This window comes from Falco punctatus (genome assembly GCF_963210335.1).
Source record: "Falco punctatus genome assembly, chromosome: 1".
Taxonomy (NCBI): domain Eukaryota; kingdom Metazoa; phylum Chordata; class Aves; order Falconiformes; family Falconidae; genus Falco; species Falco punctatus.
This window is the reverse complement of record NC_137580.1, coordinates 44,043,712-44,065,827: the sequence shown is the minus strand read 5'-3', so window position 1 is coordinate 44,065,827 and position 22,116 is coordinate 44,043,712. Positions and strand designations below refer to the sequence as shown.

The window sequence follows — 22,116 nt, the reverse complement described above, 5'->3', positions numbered from 1 at the left end:
AGTTGCTGGATAGCCAAGCATCCAAGAGCAGTGCCTGGAACAACCCATATATTGTGTGCATGTATACACATGCGTTCTACTAGTGGACCTTAGTCCTAATCAGCTGAAGAGGAAGACCAGGATTGAGCTGTCAGTGCTGTTCATCTTTGTGTGAAAGCCGTGTGTTTACACGGGTGCTGGTAAAGGCACTGCTGTGAGCATGTGTGGGTGTATGTGCCTACTGGGAATAGGTGCTCAGCCTAGCTGGATGTAGGGGCATGGAACTGCAGCAGTCTCACACCTCTGGGCCAGCTACAGGAGGAATTTCCCTGGGTCCTGAAGCTCACTGGAACGCGCTGCCTTTCACAAGAGTCAGATTGCTTCCAAATTCAAGCTCTGCCTGCATTTGACCTTGACTCTGAAAATGGAAACGCAGACCTCACTTCTAATGCTAGAGGAGTCATCGTACTTGGGCTCAGAAGTTGTTCTTACCAAGCTGGTTCTTCATCCCCATGAGAACAGAGTTCATGTGAGCTTTGGATGCATAGAGTTTGCTTACGGCCTTTCGAGAGCGGATCAGTTCCTTCGCCAAGATCACACACACATCCTTCTGACCCTTTTTGGCAGCATCCTTTATTGACCGCTTCACCTTCTCCTCTTCTCTCTGGATATCTGGGGCACAGGAAAACACAACAAACAGTGACAAGCTGCTAAGAATTTGGAAGATAAACCAGTCATTTGTTGGGGTGTATTTTCAACACAAAGAATTGTTTCTGCTTGATTTCAGATTCCCTCTGTTACTCAAAGGCCTTGTTCTAGGCTGATTTACATGTTAGCTGATTAATGCAACTAAATATGAATAGGAAAATTCTCATTACTGAACATCCAGCTCTAATTTCCTTTGCAGTTAAGAGTACTGTAAAGGTCTGTCCAGGAATATTTCTACATGAAGGTGAGCTGACTACGATGAATTCTTAAGAAGTAAAAAAGGTCCAGTAAGAACAAAGCACTCTGAGATCACTACTTGACTTACAGCTTCAGAGTAACTTCCCAACTATTAAACCAGCCTGACATAAATATATATATATAAATACATACACACACAGTTTAAGACTACTGACTTTCTGCTTACAAGATTACCTCATTCGTGTTCATCACCAGGTAACCCCACCTCACCAGGAGGGAACAAAGCTGTCACAAGGAGTTAAAAACTAGTAGTCTCAGAAGACAGACAAGCATTTTACTAGTAAAACATTTACCTGTCAGACTACATTCAAAGCTTAACCCGTATGTGGTTAAACTTAACCCACCCAAAGCTTAACCCACCTTCAGGTGAATTTGAGGGCTGCTGTACGCAAAATTGTCATTGTTTCTAAATGTCTGAATTGTGTTTTTCTGAAAAAAATAAATTCAGAAAGATTGCAGAAGGCTGCTCTCACAGAGACTAGAAAGTTTTAGATATACATTGTCTTTAAAAAAAAAGCATAACCACTTATATAGTGAATTTTTAAGGGCACATCCACAACTTTAAGAGTTACTTAGAACCACACATTTGTTAAATTACTGCCAAAAAAGGCCTTCATCCTTGCAGACAGACTTACTTCTTCCATCAGGCACAACTCATTGAGCCTCAACTGGATATCCAACCAAGTCTATACTTGTACTTCAGGAGTTAAGATCCTGAGTTCCTACTGCTCGTACTTCAAACACACATGCACTGGGTGTTCATTTAAACAGCACATTCACATTACAAGTTGGCTGGCTGGCACCAAAGCTATGGATTAATTTATCAGGAAAACCTAGTATGCTGGTAAATCATTAGATATAACTTAAAACAGCCTGTCCAAACTCTCCTGGCACCCAGCTTCGTTCAACAGCTTTTTATAAGTGCATACTGGAGCAGGAATACTGAACTGAGACTATACTCAATCAGCACCAAATAGCTGGATCTGAAACATTGTACTCCAAATGGGAGTTCTTAAATAACACAGGTTTCTCTAGCAAATCTGATGTGACTGTTCATATGTCTGCCTTGTCAGATGATGCTGACTGTACAGCGGAAGCCTGGTACCTCAAAAAGCTCACAGAGTAAGAAATGCAGGAACAAGTGATGACATTCGTAATTGATACGATTTTAGGCAGTCCTGCAAGGAGCAGGGAGTTGGACTCAATGATCCTTATAGGTCCCTTCCAACTTGAGATATTCTATGATTCCATATCAACCTCCTCCCTCTTCCATACTCAGCAATGAATTAGCCACTGATGAAATGTGGGCCTAAGAATCCACAAAAAATTATCCTAAAGTAAATAGAGAATTCATGTAGTAAGGGTTAGGCTCACCTTCCTGGAAAGGGTTGAAGGAAATAACCACAAGAACAATTATTTCTAGCAAAGGCTTTATTCAAATTTGGTTTTGTTCGAATCTTCTTGATTTATACCAGACACGTAGGCAAGAATCAGTGCCCTTTTATAAAAACAAAGGCATCAATGCACACTTTTTGGCACAGGCTGACTTGGAGACTTTGACACAGCTTCTCATGTGGGAGTTAATGAGCCCTGTACTCAAGATGAGTCATTCTCTCAATATCATTCAATGGCATTTTTATCCTAAAGTACTGGCAGAAATATGTACGCTCATAATCAGAAAAACACACTCCTTGCTGCTTCCCCACTATCACCTGCAGAAATGTCACAAGCTCAAAGACATTTCTGTGTCAGGCACAGGAGTGAGCTGAGCCCCAGCATATCAGAACAGGTAAGAAACAGCTGAAGTAGTACAGCAGAAAATAGAAAGCGCCAGGAGTACTCCAGCAGGACTCAGGAACTACAACATCCACTTTGTCAAGCTAAAAACAACCACAAGTATTGTGTTACTATATCCAAACTAGCGTAGGGTGGCCCCGTACTCAAGTGAATGCTTTCACAGATGAAGGGCTGAATATGAGATTAGTGGCATAACTATGCAAGAGCAGCCAACTCCGTCTCTGAAGGTCAATGCCAGCTATATGCTCTCATGAGCCAAAGTCACTACACCAATCCCTCTGCAGCACTACCATGCACAACAGAGGCACAAACCAGTCCTGCGAAGCACCTGCCAATGTAACTTGTGAACTCAGTAAAGCACAAAGTCACTGTATAACTCCAACTACATTAACTTGAAAATTTCATTTCTGAAGTCACAAGGATACCTTTCATTTCTTCAAACCTTCCAAGCCCTCAAAAGCAACCTACACCAAACAGAAACCACTACAGCAGCAAGACTCCAACGACAGATGGTTTGAAACAGCATGTTGCTATATCAGTAACTGCGCTGACTGGACGAGCCAAGTGTTTGTGTGATCCAAGCCCACTCAGTTCATCCCAGGTGGATCCGAGCATTGCCGTATCAAAACAAATCTACCACAGCCTCCCCCAGGGAAACTAAGACAGGTCTCAGCTCAGCATCCTTACTCAAAGATTGCAGCAATTTCCTGTGTAATTCTCAACTGAAATAATAAACCACGGCAGAATCCAACTACAGGGGGTGATTTTTGAGAAAAACCTTAGTGGCACATGGCTATCATCTTTCAGCAGCAGCCTGCCAGCCCAGCAAGTGTCCAGCACAACCACATACTTCCACAGCTGACACTTGGCAAGATGTGAAATCTTAGCACAATATGGGCATTACAAAGATACCCTGTACTTTAACAGGAATTGTCAGAATAGCAGATGGCTGGTGGTTAGTCTAAGCTCGCACAAGCTGAACTGTATCTTTGAATGTAACACTCTGAAATATATATACAGACATGTTTAGAGCTGTTACAATAATTAGATTTACATCCACATCAAAATATTAGACTACCACAGAACCCAAAGTCTATATAGGCCATTAGAAGTATTAGGGCACAAATAAAGTTGAAAGAAAACCAAACTTTCAAGAAACCATTGACAGCAAACACATGGGTAGTTTCCTCCCATGGAGATGTGACCTCTAAAACAAGCTTTGCTAACAAGACCAGCCATGTTTCAGTTGCCCTGTGCCTGATACAGCCACAGAAAGTGCCTTGGAAAATGCAAAGCAATTCATCAAATCATCAAAAAAACCAAAAACGAGCATCACTGTACATCAGTTTTCCTGGAAGGGGCATAAACCCTGTTCCTCATTTTACAGATGAAGACAAAGACAGACTTTGTACTGCACAAACATCTCTCTCCAACGAACTCATATTCTCCCACTCATTGATTTGTACATCAACCCTGCCAGTTTACTCCAGAAGTTGTTGAGGATGGACACGGGAAGGGAGAACGTATACCTTGAGGAATCACTCAAAATATGCATGTGCCTAAAAAGCAGACGCTGGCACAAAATATCCTTTACCAGCACATCCAATGGACCAATCCTGCAGGCAGGGCAGAAGATGAAAAAGGGAAAATAAAAGTCTAGCCCCAAACCTATTTTTGATTCTGGGAAGAGCATAAGAGAGAACAAAATCTGAACTAGCAGCAGTATAATAGTAAGCAACTACTCTGCTTTTCAAGACATCTTCAGAAGTGTAATGTTTGTAATTTAATAGCAAAACACCCACTGAGAAAAGTGTTTTGGTCCCCCCCTCCTTCTGTTTGTAATTTCCCTAAGCTGACAGCAAGCTACTTTTGTTTAGCATGTGCACTTCACGCCAGTGCATACCCACAGAACTTTCTACATGTGGAATTTCATACCACACCAATACTATTCATTAAATCAATATGGGTGAAATTCTGGAGAATAAGTCTAATTAATCTTATCAAAGGGGATTTAAGAGCATTGTCCTACTGGAAGCATACAATATCCAGATTCTTTAGAAAATTTTATTTGGAGAACTTCACAGTGACATCATTTTGTAACACTGACTGACTCTGGCCCCAGGATCACATTCATCTTCCTTTATTCCAGATGCGATAAGAGTATCCCAGGTTATTAGATTTCACAGCCTCCCCCAATTAAAGCAAAAAAACCCTTGAAGGCAGACAGGGAAAGGAAAAACGAAAAATGAAATGTAAGTACAAACCTCTGATCTGTCTATCAATCACTCTCATTTCTTTTCTTATCTTCAAGGACCATTCATTGACCTTAAAAAGAGAAAGCGAGAGTTACTTGAAATTCCAATTTTAAAACTACGCTTTTATACTTTCATGTAACTTAAACATTCCATATCAAAAGAAGCACTTCAAAATGCACAAGATTTAAGTTATGAGTGACATTTAAATGTTTCATTATTCAAATAATAATAACAGAAACATTGCAGCGATATAACCAATCATTGCACTCCTCTTAACATTCAAACAAGGAGTTAAAGAGGCACTCACTGCCTGGCTAACTTCCCACATCACATCGACATCACTGTGCAGAGGGGACTTGCCACAGGGGATTTCAGCATAAGGTAAGAACTTTGGGACAGGACAACAGCACCAAAAGTGCTACTACCCGTTTCAGTTGGAAGGTACCCCAAGCCAACCTCCTACTCAAAGCAGGACCAAGTTCAGGTTGTTCAAGGGCCTCATCCACTGAGTTTTAATACTGTCCAAGGGCAGAGACTTTACAGCCACTCCAGACATCTGTTCCAGCATGTAATCACTCCTGTGGTGAAGACCCTTCCTCATGTTCAATTCAAAATTCTCCTCTGGCCACCTGTGGCTGTAGCCCCTTTCCTGTCACTGGGCACACCTGAAAAGCAACAGGCTCTTCTTCACTACAGCCCCATTAGAGGCAGTGAAAGGCTTTAGGCCCTTGCCCCTTCTCCAGGCTAAAATGAGCCCAGTTCCCTCAGCCTCTCCTCCTGTGTCATGGGCTCCACTCCACCACTTTGCTGGGCCCTCTGCCACACTCTCCCCAGTTTGTTGATATCCCCCTTGAACTGGGTGCTCAAACCAGGACACTGTTTTGCAGATATGGCCTCATTAATGCCAAAAGTAGCAGAGTTAATTGAACAACCACTTGCCTTAATGTGATTATTACAGCTTGTTAACACAGCCCAGCTTGCCCCATCACTGCACACATGCACTGCTAACTCACATTTATTATCCATGGGAAGTCCAGGTCCTTTCCCACAGAGCTGCTGCCCAGCCAGCCCCAGGCTGCACACCCCTACGTGCAGGGATGGTTGCCTCACATGCACAACCTTGTGTTGCTCAATATCATGAGGTTCCTGCTGGCCCATTCCCCCTGCTTGCTCAGTGTCCCTCTACACAGCAGCTCTGCCCTCCAGCTTCCCTTACCCCACCTTTGGCAGGGTTCAAACACTGCCACCCCCTCTACAGCCTCCCTGCTGGGACTTGCCAAGGTCTCTGTTCCAGCACTCCTGGCTCCTCCAGCACAGGGCGCTGAAGGATGTGGGGAGCGCCACTTGCCCCACCCATCCTTCTGGGGAAAGCAGAGACATCAGACAGACTCCAGTTGACAGACATTCAACCAAGAACTGGAAGCATTTCTGGCAACTTGAGAAGCAGAAAGGGGCTGCAGAACACAAGAATCAGAAGATAATACAGAATGAAAGCTCTGATGCTACTGTTATTAGCAGCACAGATTTGCACAGTACCTAAAAAAACCCTATAAGCATTAAGATGAGTTATGGTTCATGGATCCACCTGCACACCGTACATGCCAGTGCACAGGCCATTCAAGAAGTTGTTGGCTGCATGAATAGTTTCATATGAAAATCACCCTGATTTTTATGTGATTTTTTAATGCAGATGAAACGCTCCATCTACCTGAATATTTTTTATAACAAAGCTGTAAAAAGAGCGCTCTTGAGTGCACAAGTTCAGCAGAGCAAGACCATCTTAGACTTTTAATGGTCTCAAAAGCAATGCTCTCAGTCACAGTGAACAAGACCATGTTTTGACTACCGGCATCAACTGCCACCCAGGATGCCCAAGCACAAAATGTGCTGCACAAAACCCCAAGCCTGAGAGCTCTGCAAAGCTCTATGCATACATATTATGGGTGTCCAGAAGTTTTGAAGGGGTTTCAGAAAGCTCCTGCACCTTTAGGTGAAACCTGTTTTTATTACAGGAGGAAAAAACCCCAAACTGAAACAACTCTTATAGGACGGACTGAAGTCTCCCCTCTTGTTCTTCACAAAAGAGCAGAATACATTCTGCAGACTGCTTCCTCACCCCAATAAGAAGCTAAGAAGGTCCCTCATTCGAGTATGCCTATGCTAGAGGGAGAAAAGTGAGGGGAAGAGACCAAGGTAAAACATGATTTAACTGTGGCTGGCTCACTGTCATGTCTCAAACCTAACATCTTCCAGAGATCTGCTCTACAACTTGCATTCTAGAACCAACCAACACATACTAAGGCTTCATGTACAAGCACAGTCAGCAATTGTCAAATGAACTACAGATGCTGTCTCTGTGATGCACAACAGCACAAAGACACCATTAAACCACAACTAGCTGTATGTTGTCATCAATCCCTGCTAATTCTGACAGCAGAAAACTCTTTGGTAGCTCATCCCTCAAACTGCACAGGAATAAGCTGCTTCACACAACTGTCCTCATAAAGGCAGAGCCACGGGCCTCTGCACTCCCTGGTCTACCCAACACTCATCACCTGTTTTGTGTATAAAAGGAGGAGGGAATTCTGCTGACTCTCATCTAGAGCGCAGCACGCTTCCAGTTACATGAGACACAGCAACCTACTGAGCAGTAAAGAAGCTGTATTGCCAATCTCACCCAGGACACCAGGGACAGGGCTACGAATCACAGAGGTAGCAATGCTGGGAATAGGAGTACTTTGTCCGACTAAGCAAAGCTTATTACTCAAAGCACAACTCCATGCTGACAAAGCTACTCTGCTCCCACTTCTGACATAAACAAGAACATCCTTCTCACAGCACTGCATCACACCGGAAAGTCAGCCAGCAAAACACCAAGCTGAAATAAACCTCGGACCACGCTGGAGGAAAATTCACTTTTTAAGCTGAACATGGCATTAAAATGTATAGTAGATTTCCAGCTTTAGACAGGCTGAAATGTATCAGCAGCTCCTCACAAGGACTGAAGATGTTTGCCCTGTATCATTCCTAAACAAATTCTCTCCCATCAACAGTAAGTATACAAATGAACCCAGGGCGAACCACTGCCACCACAAAAATCTCAACCTCCTCCCATCACCAGCAACGTCCTGTGGTGCTCAGATTGCTTTCCCTAGCCCTACTCAGGGGCAGGATCTTGTCTACAGCTGCTGGCAGACATGAGGTAAGTGGTGCTGTTTCCCCATCATCTAGTAAGCAGAAGTAACTTCTTTCTAAAGCTGCAGTTAGATACAGAAGAAAAGAAATTTCTCACTGTTACTGGTTTCTCAATACCACTGTTGCAGCGTTTGAAGTCATCACGCCAGCCTGCAACCCAAAAGCATGCTCATGACAGCAAGACAACCCACGTCACTTCTCCCTATGGGTCAGACAAGCCTGTTTTCTAGTGCCTTTGTAGGCTTTTCTGAAAACAGCTCCAAGACAACCCACAGCCACGCTGTGTTACTGGAAAACATGACAAGTCTGTCAGTTACAGAAGGTGAAAGAGTGGCCATCAGATATGAAATAACAAGAAGTTATGAGTGCAGTATAACCACATCATGCGGGTTAACAGTTGCCTGATGCTTTATCCCATCATTGAGAGCAGCAGTCTCCAAATCTCAGTTCTTTCTGCATTATCTTCCAACACCACTGATGACGGGGGAAGCTATAACCAACCTGCATGGTGCCCCGCCACAAGTAGAGAAGGAAGGGAAAGTACGCTATCAAAGGTACATTCCTTATCTAACGCTGACCAACAGGTGATGACTATAACCTGCTCCCCTGGGACTTGGTTGCTATAAAGCAGCAGGGAATACCTGTGACATTGCAGCTCTTCTAAGCCTTCAACTTTGGAGGTACTAAAAAACGCAACAGGGAGAAAGATTACAGACACCAACGTATTTGATGCTTCCTCTCACCAAATAGCAGATTTCTGTATTAACACAGTAGTAGTGATGTACAAAAGACAACAGTGAAAACATCAGTATCTTGATTATTTCATTTTACTGTGACATTAGAAAACTGTGGGTAGAAGCAAGGCTTACACAGTTTGTCTGTGGACTCAAAAATAAAGCAACCCCAGGTTCCAATACTTCAGCAACTCATATTTTTAAGCCTGACTTTGCAACAGGAGCTAGAAGTCCCTAACGAAGCTGGAGACCTACAGGTTAGGGAAGGCGGCTAACACCAAGCTAAGAATCCAGAGGCTGCTGGCTCAGCCACCCCACGCCGCGGCGCCCGGAGCGCAGCCGGCGCGGCCCTCACGGCCCTGCACACCCCGCGGCGCGGGAGCGTCCCGCGGCACTCCAGGGCGGGAAGAAGCCGGTGCGTTTCGGCAGTGAGGGGGCGCGGTGCCGCGGCCCGTTCGCGGGTGGAGCACCGGGGCTCCTCAGCCGCCGCCGCGGCCCAGCCCCGCGGGACGCCGCTCACCGGGGCACCCCGCCGCCCCGCATCCTGCGGCCGCACCGCCCCGCCTCAGCCCGAGGGCGCCAGGCGAGGCCTCCGGTGCCGCCACACCTCGCTCGGGCCGCGGCCGGCCTCTCCGCCGCTCCCGCCCGGCGCCTGGCAACGCCGCATCGCTAGGCCGCGGCCCCCGAGCCGCGACCCCCGCCGCCTCGGGCGGAGCCGCCGCCAGCGCCTCACCAGCTCCTTGGGCGGCTTCTCGGGGGTCTTCCCGAAGAGGCCCATGGCGGCCGCCGCCTCGCGCCGCCCGGCCCTTCCGGGTTCCCGTCCCCGCCCGCCGTCAGGGGCTGGGCACCCGCACTGCGCATGCGCGCGGCTCCACCCGCCGCCGCTGCCCGTGCGCGCCGGGCGGGGAGGGGTGGGTGGAGCCCGAGCAGCCCCGCCCCTCGCCGGCTCCCAGCGCTCGTCGGGCGGGGGCGCAGCTGGGTGTCACACGGCCCCGCCCGCGGCCCCTCAGCGCGGCCGGCGGGGACCGGCCCCGGCGGGCCGCACGGTCCTGGGCCCCGGGGGCCGTAGAGACCGGGCACCCCCTCCGGCGGCAGGCCGGTGGCACTGCATAGCGGACCGGCAGGGGTTTGTGCTGGGCCGTTGCAGTTACCAGAGCAGACGCCAGGGCGGGGTATGCCCCACCCGCCCGGGGCCGGTCACGCAGGTTGCGGGAAGGCGCTGTGAGAGCGTTTGTAAAACCTGCTCGTGCGAGGGGACGCTCAGACGACACCTCCTGCCTCCCCCTCGCAGCCGAGGAGGACCCGCGGGAGAGCCAGGCCGCTAGCACCGGAGGTGGTGCCTGCCTCCCTGCAGCTGCCAGGCCTGCCTCGGAGGGGCCCTGCCGCAGGGCCGGGCTCACCTCCACCCCGCCGCCACTTTCGCCCGCAAACGGCGAGTCTCCTGGCCATCACCTCCACCCGCCGCCACACGGCGGGTCACCTGGCCAAAACAATGGGACAGCTTGGAGCTACCCCGCTGGGTGCTGCGGGGTAAGCTCCAGCACGTCACACCATCTCCTTATGCCCGGCTGCACAAGTGGAGACACAGAGGGCCAGAAATAATCACCCATGCGCAGGAGTGCACAAGCTTAGGAAGAAAGAGGGGGCATTAGCTTAATCTAACTCTTAATACCATACAATTATACTTACACTCATCATCCAGTTCCCAGAGGAAGAAATTTTAAATTACAGGTACAAAAATGTACAGTTCATCTTTTGTCTTCTCTCCTACCAAAAAACCAATGCAGAACAAAGACAGGTCTAAATACACTTTGGAAAGGAGAGCTCTTTTCTCTGACTGGGTACCAGTGGTGTAACAAAAGTTACTTCTGAAATTAAGACTGGCAAAGACTTTCAGAAATGATCTAAACCTGCCCTCTCTAAATAGCACAAAACACTGACTGCCCTCATTAAACCTACTGAAATAAGTAATCTCACATCAATTGTTTGACATTTTCTCTTGACAGCTGGTCTCCAGCATTCAGGCACAAGATGCCAGAGAATAGAACACTACTTCCAAGAACATCTAGCATCTCAGTTAACTCAAGACACTTTACAAGTACTAGCACAACCCAGCCCAGCAAGGTAAAACAAGCAACAAAACTGCTGACCTTGTTACAGGCACAGTCTTTGCTCTGTTCTCCAGATTTTAAACTGTCAACGCATTGGGTAAGGGCTGTCTGAGATTCTGCACTACACAGAAAACAAACCTACTTGGATGCTTCTGCTGCTACTGACATGAGCATTTAATGAAACCAATATATCCAACTGCTTTTTTTTCAGTTTCTTTCCTGCTGGGACTACCGATACACTACACCAGCTGCTGTAGATTTTGAAACAGATGCATCACCAGGAACCGGATCACAACAATTCATATAACCCAGGCTAAGGGACACAAGGGGACCGAACCTTCAGTCACAGCTATCTACTGATCATAATTATCTGCCTATATGGATGTGCCCTCTGTGGCTCTCCTGCTAATTAAACAGCAGTTTGTGTCATTCATCAAAAGAATTGGACTAGTAGTAGAGCAACTGAGGTCATTAAAACAAGTCTTCAGCTGAAACTGATGTGCATAATGGTTTGCAAATAAGGCTGAACCTGTGCACAGAAGTGGAGCTGCTTGGGCTTTGTACTCGGAGGTCAGCTGTCAGCAGCAGAGCTTTGCTCCAGAAGCACATGGTGCCCCGAGGACACAGCATTGCTTGAACTTACTGCTCACTGGCAAAATGCCGAGGTACCAGCAAAAGGCAACAGCAGACTGTGATACAGCAGCTGGCTTGTGCACTTCAGTGTATCAACTACAGCCTTATTTATATCCACAGAAGTTCACTGCCACTTCCCCTTTTGGGATGGTGAGGCACCAGTGCAGTGCAGGTTTCAAGACAGGCCTGAAACAACGTGGATTTCAGCCCCAGCTACTCATGATAAGCACATAGGCTAAGCATCACACTGCCACACAAACTGGAAGCAGAAGTGATCTTTGCCCTCATTATGCCTCTCCGCTGCTCTGCTGTGGCTGTAATGACAGATAAAGGGCATGTACTGGCAGGCATCAACTGGAATAACAATTACTTTCTGGACCACAAGAGAGCTGGTGATACTGTGCCCCTTCTACCTCCCTGCTTCAGTACTGCAATAGGAAAAAGGAAACAAGAGAGGAAAAAATACAATTTAAAACAGCTCTTCCAATAATTACAAGAATATCCACTTGGGAGGACAGATGGTGCCTGGAGGCATGAAACATTTCTTAAGTCTTCCTAGATGTCTGCAGATGAGGGTGCTGGAGAGACAGCTGGTAAAAGAAAGTCTGTCTGATACAGCAGTTTGTAATCAACTGGAAAAACACCGCTCAAGCAGAGAAGCACCTCAATGCAGAGGATTTAATGAAGGAACTCGTTCCCGGTGAACTACCACCACCTTCTGCTTGGCCAGCAGCTAACACTGGAGCAATGCTGCATCACTAGGAGATGATTTATTAGTCACAAAAGTTGTGTTATATTTTTATTGTCTTCACAGATAAATCAGGCCAGCAAGACATCTGTAACCATACACACAAAATATTTATCAAAACAATTAACATTACAAATCTCCTTTTAAAATAATTTATTTCACTGAATTATTTTTAAATGGTACTGTCTTACAACATACATTATTCAACAAAGATGTGCTGAACAGACTCTAAAATAAGAAACACTTAAATTAAGCAATTGTCTCCAATTAGAATTTCAATTTCACCCACATCCTTACTTGTAAATGTTTGCTGGAATACACTTCTGTTGCAGGCTTGATTTTTGTGCTTACAAAAACAGCATCAAGTTTCCAGATGTTGAGAAGAAAAAGTTATTGTACTTATGATAAGTATGCATTCAGTTCAACATACAAGGCAACCAAATGATTCTGTTAACGTTAGCATCATGTATATTTTAGTTCACTGCACTAACATTTAAACTAAAACTTCAAACCACATAAACGTTTAAGTGACTAACATTTAAAAGGCAAGCAGTAATATCCTGAAAGCTTACAAAGGACATCAGCACACAGCTAAGATGGGGAGTCATTCGACAAAGGCTGCGGATGTGTGTATGGCTGCTTTTTTTTGTATGAAGCCCACCTGCAGACGGGGCAGCAGTGTCGCCCACCAGCCAGCCACATCACGATGCAATTCTGGTGGAACACGTGGCCGCATGGCAAGCCCATCAGCAGACAACTGTTTGTAAAATTTTCTAGACACACAACACATTCTGTACAGTGCAACATGTCGGAGGGCCAGGCTGACCAGTCCGGCTCCATGTCACCTGCGGTGCTGTATGAGCCGTAAGACCTCACTCTCCGTTCATAGGGCTCATGATGACAATACTTATTGGCACACAAACAGGTCTCAACACTGCACCGAGGCTCTCTTTCACTGCGCCTATGAAATGTGTTTAGCTCATCGTCCTCCGAGACTTCTTTTTCACTACTGAAGACCTCTTTGTTTTCACTGTCAGAGTCACTTTCACCGTCTTGAAAGGTTTCCAGTATTTCCTCATCAGAATGATCACCAAGGCATTTAAACCTCCACATTGGTAAGTTTTTTATATAGTCAGTTGGTATCAGAGGATGAAGCCAGAGATCCGGGAAAGCCAACCGCTCCAGGAACAGATCCGGGTCTTCATCCCAATCCGAGTCAAAAGGAAAGTGTTGAAAAGAAGCAATAGGGTGAAACAAGTAGCTGGTGTACCAGTCCCACAGGCTTGACAGCCACTCCAGATTATTAGCATTTACTTCATCGGTGTTGTTATTGCGTCTTCTTTTCTTCTCAAAGTAATCAATTAGTAAACCATGACCAAGGTATGTGCTGAGGAAGAGGGCTGGATGTGAAGAGTAGAACATCCAATCAGCTCTTACCCAAGAAGCCAACGCAGTTGTGTTAGAGTACCTGAAGAGTTTTAAACTGTACTCATAAAAGCTGTCTAAGTATGGTAGTTGCAAAAAACCTAACACAGGGAGCCAGGAAATAATTAATAATGAATTATACGTCCCTAAAGTGCTTATAAGAACCACAAAACGCTTTATAGTAGCACCTTGTGTAATAAACAGGTCCATCCAAGCCATCAGGTTAACCAAAACTAAGCTTAAGACAAATAAATCATTCACTTCTGGTTGTAATGAGCGCAAAAAAGAATCCATGGCACGTAGTGAAATAAATTCACCAGTGTTATTTCCATACCTGTAAATCCCCTCAGGAGTCCTAAGTATGTACGATGGTGTCTTGTAGATACCAATTTCTGCCATGTAACTTCTATTGTCCCAGTTTTCGACGTTCACAAAAATAAACTCTACTCTTCCAGTAAATTTTACACTTAGTGCAGAGAAGAACGCCGGAGGCTGGTCAAGGTTGGCAAACAGGTATATTTTCACACGGTACTGGTCACTTTTGTTCCATTCTTCTTTTAAGTGTTCAGAGTTGTAGATGGTTTTGATCCGAGAAGCAGCATGGGCTGTGATCCATTTGAAAATATGCTCCACTTCGATTTTGTGCCCGCTGTATTCCTTAAGCATTACTTTTCCCTTGGAGGTACTGGTTTGTGGAACCGACATAATGAGGGTGGACTTCAGCCAACCCCTCCTCCTGCAGTATCTACAAAGAAAATGGCAGGTTAGATGACAAGTTTCGTAACCTTGGTCCTGCAGCCCTTGAATTTCTGTTATGAGCCCAAAAATGAGACATGCTGAGCACCTGGGAACATTTATATATAGTAGTAGGAAATACAGGCAGCCAATAGTCTCTGGCAAAGTGTATTTATTCTTACAATACATCTGTAATCTATCTTACAGAAATCTTGTAGAGAGATATGTATTCATAAAACAGGAAGAGGAATAGCATTAATTTTCATAGGTCATTATAGCAAACAAGGCTGTATATTCATGCTTTGTAACTGGATTTTAAAAATACACAAGCTGACTCTTCGTTATAAAGCTTTAGTATTAGAAGCTATTTTTTCTTGGCCTTCCAGCTAAGATGATAACCACTACAGCGTAACTCAATGTCCCACACAGTTCCTGAGCCTGCAGGTAACCTTCCCAGTGCTTCCTTCCATCCTAGTTTTGCCAAGAAGCAGTGGGGTGAAGTTAACAAGACACCGGCCTGTTCACAGTTGCTTTAACAAAGCTGACAAGCATCCACCTCCTACTGGGGCCATTTAGGAAGGATGCAGACAGGCTAAGAGGTCTGGTGAGAGAGGTCATCACAGACCAGTGGAGGAGGAAGCAGACACGCTGCTGGATGATTTTGCGCCAAAAGCATACTCCCGCTGTCTGGCAGGCAGGGAGCTGAGAGGGGATGAACTCCAAACCCATACCTAAAAGAGGCTCTTCAAGGCTAAAGACCCCAGTAACTATGAGAAGAGTCTGATGACTCAGAAGATCCATTATCTCATGCATCTCTCTCCTACCAGTATTGTTATGCCACCCAATTTAGCTAGTCCTCCTTTCAGGAAGCCTCTGGCAGGTTTCAACAATCGAAGCATTACATAGCCAACAGGCAGGCAAGCTGTGTCCGAGAACCCTGCACACTGAAACAGGGGCCATCAGCCTCATTCACTAGCCACCTCATCTATACATCCTCCCTGGTTTTGATCTATCAACACGTATTTAGGCTATTACAACTGCCCACCTCAGGAATCTGAATGTAACATTTTTAGAAGGAGCCATAAGATGTTTCCTTTCTAACAAAAGTATCCTGACTACTGTAGCATGCAGTGCTCTTCTGAATTTCAGCTACAACATGATGAAAACTATCCATGAAGGTTTACTCAACAAAACATTTCCTGTATTAGGAAAAAATGAATTAATTTTAAATATAGTATTTGATCATAACATTAATAATAGTTAGGAGCTATGCAAAGAGAAACACTGCCAAATTTCAGATGTTCAAATGCCAGTATTTTGATTATACAAGATTATTTTGCATAAGCACTGCAAAGTCTAAGAATCTGATCTTATTATTAACTTTGAAACTTATGTAAACATTTAGGACTTAAATTGTGCAAGACATGCACACCCATACATGCCACTGGACTTCTTGACAAAGTTTCCTGTCACGTGAAGCAAATGCTTCCAACAAATGTTCAAAAAAAATATTTTTCCAGCAGCACAAAATTATTAATAGCTTCTTTGGCTCTGCTCTTCTTCCTTGGTCAAAATCATACGCAAACAACAGTGAACCTTGCACAGCACACTATATGTTGTCAAAGGGTGTGTGCAAGTTTATCTATAAACATACACACATTTGTCAGGGAACAGGATTTGTCAGTAATCCTGAGAAGCAGGCACTGTTTGCAAGGTTCATGCTAACCTGTGTTCCTCCTTTCCAGATGGCAATTTAACAACTCTGCAACTGATCCAGTTCTCTTACATGGGCTATATATATTTGGCTTTGTCCTAAGCAAGCAGTGTTCTTGTCCCTGAATGCCTGGACTATAAGGCCAAACTCTTCTATCCATTCCCTTCCACTGCTGTATTATGCTCTACACAGTCTAATCATGTATTTCCCACATGGTGCTTTAGGAAGCTGCAGATCTGTGTTTATGCTGCTGGTGAATAATGTAATGGAGAATTCTGAACAGGCTTTAGTAGAGATAAAACCATGAATAAAGCCATGTTTTGTCACAGCTAATTTACAACACAGCAAGCCCTGCTGCCAGAACACAGCTGAGCCTTAAGATACTCTTGGGATTTAGAGAATCCTTTGAGAATATACCTGGGGTCACTGGAACAGTTAAAAGTGCCAGTACGTATGCCAAATCTTGATACTTTCTTCACCATCTTCTCCCAGTGGACTTTACCCACCAGTGGGCTTCTGTCGTTTGCTATGACCTATTACCAAAAGGAAATAATAATTTAGTATCACACCAAGTTTGCTTCCTGAGTTTCCTGAGCAAGTTTCATGAAAACAGAGATCTAGTCACCCTTGATACTGTTTTCCTCTTCTCTTAGAACATAGAGTAGGTATATACAACCAGGAATCACACTAAAGGTCTTTGGAGAGTGAAGCTCCAAAGCAGAAATATAGTTTCTGCAGGAAGACGAAAGTGCATCATCATTTTAAATACCTGTTAAGATACTAAAATCAGTGGTAGTTAAGAAAAACAGTGGGAAAATAACAAAACTATCATTAACCAGTTCACAGTAGGGGAGAAAGGAAGAGGATGCAGCAGGTCCCCCTTCTTTGCAGCAAAAAAAAGACCATTATTTTATTGCAGTTCTCGATGAAAAGTTACAATGTAACAAAGAAATGTTGTCTCAGAGAAAGTAAAATGAGTTGGAACGTGTGTACCTGGTACTACATCAGACTGCCAACCATAATTTCTAAGCAGTGGAAACTAGTGATTAAACCCCCAGATAATGCCTAAAAATCTTGACTCCCTCCAGCTTTGCCAGTGACTCACTTTAACTTTACGTGACTGTTCCACCAACTCCACTGTCCCATCTGCCATTTCAGGATGGCAATTCACTGTGATTTAGTCTAATTTGTTCTAACCTAGTATATTAAAGTAGTACTTCAGGTTACCTAGACATAAGCTTCTGCAGATGCAAATGACAGAGTAAGCATTCATCTTCTGACTTGGAACTGTACAGGGATGGGGAAAAAAAAAAGAAAAAAGAAAAAAGAAAAAGAAAAAGAAAACCCTGCCTGCCTCCAGCTGACAGGTAATTCTGAATAACATGACTGATCATGCGTTATTCCATGAGCCGTCACATTTTCTATTTTAGAAATGCATCACATGCTTCTGCAGGCTTACTGGCAACCACTTATATAATTTTAAATTAAGATTTTGAAACTTCCATTTGTTAGGTATTTGTTTACGTACCATTAAACTTCTCCCAATCATTTTCCAACTTAATGGCCTCAAATGTCAGCTTTCCTCTGGAAGTTTGGTTGTCACCATGATTAAGAGTTTATATACAGGCTGAGAGGCAGACCTGGAAAGCATGTCGGGCCTCTGAGACTCAAAAAAATCTGCCTGTTTTGTGGTAAGCAGCATCCTCTCAGACACTTAAGAGAATTCCCGAAGCAGAACATTCTACGCAGGGAAACAGAATTAAACTGAAGTTACAGATTACACCCCCATTCCACTGAGCCTAAAATGTTTACATAAAACCAGAGGTGAACGACTAGATAAACATCCTTCCAGCTATTCTCAAAACACACACATCACATAGAAAAGCCTTTTTGATTAGCTAAATGTAACCTTCAAGCACTGAGACAACCAGCTGGGGAAATCTGCTCTATTATTGAGGCTTCTTTACATCACCCAATGTAACTAAAGCAATTACTTTCGATATTTTAAACTTCTTTCATGTACTTCAACTAAAAGACACCACATTGCTAAAGACGCCTTAATGCCAGTATATCTTCAGAGCTACTTCGGCATGATAAATCCGTCCAACATAGTAAGGAATCACTATGCTTTATTAGTAAGCATAGAAGTAAAACATCGATAATTGGATTACTCTTTGGTACAACTACTCAGGGATCAGTTTCTTCCAAAATTCTGTGTGCATGTTCTGCAAAAGCCTCTCACAGCTCTTAACTAGGCTAATGCGATGTGCAGGAGGACCGATCCTGCTCAACTGTTTCTTCTGCCTGATATTACAGTACTGATTTTAAGTGTCAAGAGAAGATTTGTTGTAAATAAAGTCAGTGGTGTCTTTTACTGTCATCTGGTTGTTTGTACTGGTGAATTTTTAAATAACAGTTTAATTCCCTTCCTACGAAAAAGTCTTTCCTCTTAAAAATAAATAACTGAAAAAGTTATTTATGCTGAAGGACAATGACAGAACTAGCAGTTTGTATTTTGTAAGTAGATAGAGAGAACCTTACTATGGTTTTGCACACTGAAGATTTGTAAAATTTCTTGGGCTCGTGCTTTTTTATGTCATTATGGCAAAAACCCCAAACCAAATAAACATCCCCATTGTAGCTGCTCCTTGCAGGCAACACCCACTTAGAACATTGGGAGTTCACCACACAAAGGCAAGGGTTTGTATTTTGGAAAATAGTCATCATGTCTGTGGATGAGGGAGTCTGAGAAAATAGTGCAGGTTAAGTAATCACAATGTAATTAAGCTTAAAATAAAGATAACCTGCAAACACTTGTAACAGATTTTACTTAAGTGTCACCTTTGATAAGCTAAGAAATTTAACTTTAAAATCTGTGACTGAGACCAGGAATGTGAATGTGGAAGAGGCCTGGAAGTTCTTCAAGTCCAAGGTGTTAAAAGCTATCAGGATTATGTATTTCAAGCAAGGGGGAAAAAAGTTGTCAAGTCCTGCACTTCTTCCTAGCAACCACTTCCAAAAAGATGTCAGAAACAGTTTGAGAATCTACACAGAATGAAAAAAAGGTCAAAAGGAAGAGCTAACAAAGAAAGATATGCAAGAAACAAAAAAAAAAAAACTTAAGGAAGAATCAGCACTTTGAGTTAGAGTACACAAAGAATACTACAAGCTGCACCAAAAGGTTTTTCGATCATATGAGTAAGAACAGAACAGGGGGAAAAGCAGCAGGATCACCATACAATGAAGACAGGATATAAGCGTAAGGCAATTTTCTTTTAAAAATGAAATTAATGCTCTGACTCAGTTTTCAATGAGAAGATGATGGCTGGCCATAGACAGGTTAGTGAGTTTATTTATGAGAAGAGACTGCATCACCTGAAGATGGAAACAAAACTCAAATAACTTAATGCACTTAAATCAGAGTAAGCAGCTAATCTCCATCCCAAAACTGTAATACAATGAGCACATAAAATCACAGATGAACCTGTGAAAATTTCTTATAAAACCCCTGTCAGACTATTTACATTTTGACAGGAGAATCACAAGTTAGTAACTATATTTAAGAGCAAATGAAAAAATTATCCCACCAGTTTTATCTCAACAGTATGCAAAACTGTCAAACAAATTTTAAAGGTACAGAGATGGCTGCATTTTCCACCCCTTTCCAGCACACAACTACTAAACATGTATAATTCCTGATGAAACTGAGAGTTAAAAATCCATTTTTTCCTGGAGGAAAAGAACAGAGTTTCAACACAAAGGGAGTGTAGTGCCCTGTCTGTAGTTTGGCAGAGTATCGTGCCACATGGAAAATTTTCATGAGAACTGGAAATAAGCTTTGATAGCAAGTTAAAAAAAAAGTTTTAAAGCGAGTAAGAAATTGGCTAAGGCAAGAAAACATGAAAATGCCAAAAAGGTCTAGCACACTTCTTAATAGATTTACCTTAGAGCTCAGTTCAGCATATATTCCTATTAAAGCCCTTCCTGCAGAAACTTGAAGTCTCCCAAAGGCATTTGTAGATGACATAAAATTGGGAAGCACGTCTGTGTACAAAAGAGGATTATAATGCCATAAGAAAGAGCTTGCACAAATCTTGTAATGCAGTGTGTCAGAAATGAAATTGAATTCAATAATGAACAGGACAGACAGGGAGTTCATCAGTTAGAAACAGCAATGGGAGAAAAAGCTTGGGTCTATTAGTTGATCCAAAAGGAACTATGAGCCATCAATATTAAATGGCTGTGAAATAAGCAAAGCCCAGGATATATTATACCCGACAAAACAAACAGAATGATTGACCTTATATATTGGGAGTCGTGGAGTAAACATCCGAAGTCAGTGAAACTAAAGGGCGACATCAATTTAAGTGCAATGGGAACACATTAGCCATGAATACGCTTAAGCCAGGAGTCAGATACACGGTTCCAACTGAGAACAGTCAATAGGAGTATTACACTCACACAATTTACGATTTAAGAGAGACAGCAAGGTATTTTATAAACACACATTCCACAGCCTAGCTGAGAGCTGAGCTTGCTCATCAAGAAGGTCCCTTTCAGTCATATGCTCTATTTCATTTTAAAGAAATAAAGAGAAAGCTCATAGAAGGTATCTTTTATGAGATCAGCCAGCACAGCTGGGAAACAAACACCACATTCAGAAGAACACAAACCCTTGAAGCTTTTCTTGTTATTATCTGTGTTCACAATCTGTAAAATATCCTATGCCAGAGTGACAAATAAGACAATGAAGATAACTCAATTAATACATTAATCACCTTAAATCAGCTAAAATAATTCAATAGGATCAAAGTAACCCTGCCATTTAACAACCCCACATCATCTGCTCCCTAATCTACATCTAACTCATGCCAGAGGACTAGCTCTAACTGCAGGGTCTAAATTACCATCTCTGCATATGAATTACTAGCATGTTTAGTGGAAGATGCTGGAGAGAAGGCCAGGCCCTCACTGAGCATCCATCCACAAACTTCCTCTGAAGTCTCAGACGCAAGTTTCTTCGTACTCCATCTGTGAATTTGGGAAGACCACACCATATTCCAAAAGGACAGGAGATCCTCAGCTGACAGCTGCGAAATACTGCAGGTAGGTTATGCCACCAAGGTGTGCAAAGTAAAAATGGAAAGATGGGGGCTTGGAAATATCCTTCATTTCTACACATTTTGAGTTTTCTTGTTTAGTTTCCATGAACACCTAAGAAGGTAGCTTTCAGATACCACAGAAAACAAAATGAAAATAGAATTCTGGGGACATGTAATACTGAAACTACTGAAATCCTGATGATTTCAACGGGCATTTGAATAGGTAGCTTTTGCATTGGAAGAGCTGTCCTGACTTTGAATTAGACAGAACTGTCCCAAAACAGGCCAATCAAGAATGTAATTAATAGAATGATTTTTATCTCTATGTTAAGATAGTCATAGTTACAACATTAAAAAAAGCAAACCAACTTTAAAAGCAAACAGCCTGGAGACACAAAGATATAAACACTTGGAAAAACAGGACAATGTCAGCAAGTCACTTTGCCTCTCTTGCCTAATCTAAAACAAAAGTGTCTTGGGCAGACACATCAATATCGCAATAACTGCTTCATAACTGTCATTGATGCAGTTGCTCCTTAATTTTCAGTTATCATTAAGGATTTCTTTTTTAAATTGTTACAAAGCATACACTCTTAAAATGCAAGTAAAAGATGTGACAGAAACTGAAGAGGCTCAAGGAATTTAACTGACATTAAAGAGTTTGCTGCAGCAATGCAATATGCAGAGACAGACTCCTTTTTTGGTACCCCTGTAGTACCTGA

At 43.4% G+C, this 22,116-nt stretch overlaps 1 protein-coding gene across 6 annotated transcripts in view; it reads right to left on the bottom strand.

Moving 5' to 3' along the window:
• LOC308068803 (charged multivesicular body protein 3) overlaps positions 1 to 22,116 on the bottom strand; it is a 40,236-nt gene that overhangs the window by 5,572 nt on the left and 12,548 nt on the right. For 3 of the 6 annotated variants that reach the window (XM_080400045.1, XM_080400044.1, XM_080400046.1), the window contains 2 exons: positions 16,710 to 16,825; positions 12,457 to 14,588 (listed from right to left, as the gene is read on the bottom strand). In XM_080400045.1, the coding sequence (XP_080256171.1) occupies positions 13,010 to 14,588; positions 16,710 to 16,825 (1,695 nt within the window). In that variant the 3' untranslated portion in view covers positions 12,457 to 13,009. Of the gene's footprint in view, positions 1 to 471; positions 652 to 5,006; positions 5,068 to 9,659; positions 9,814 to 12,456; positions 14,589 to 16,709; positions 16,826 to 20,235; positions 20,337 to 22,116 lie in introns of those variants that run through there. The other 3 variants (XM_080400048.1, XM_080400047.1, XM_080400049.1) reach the window with 3 other exon arrangements.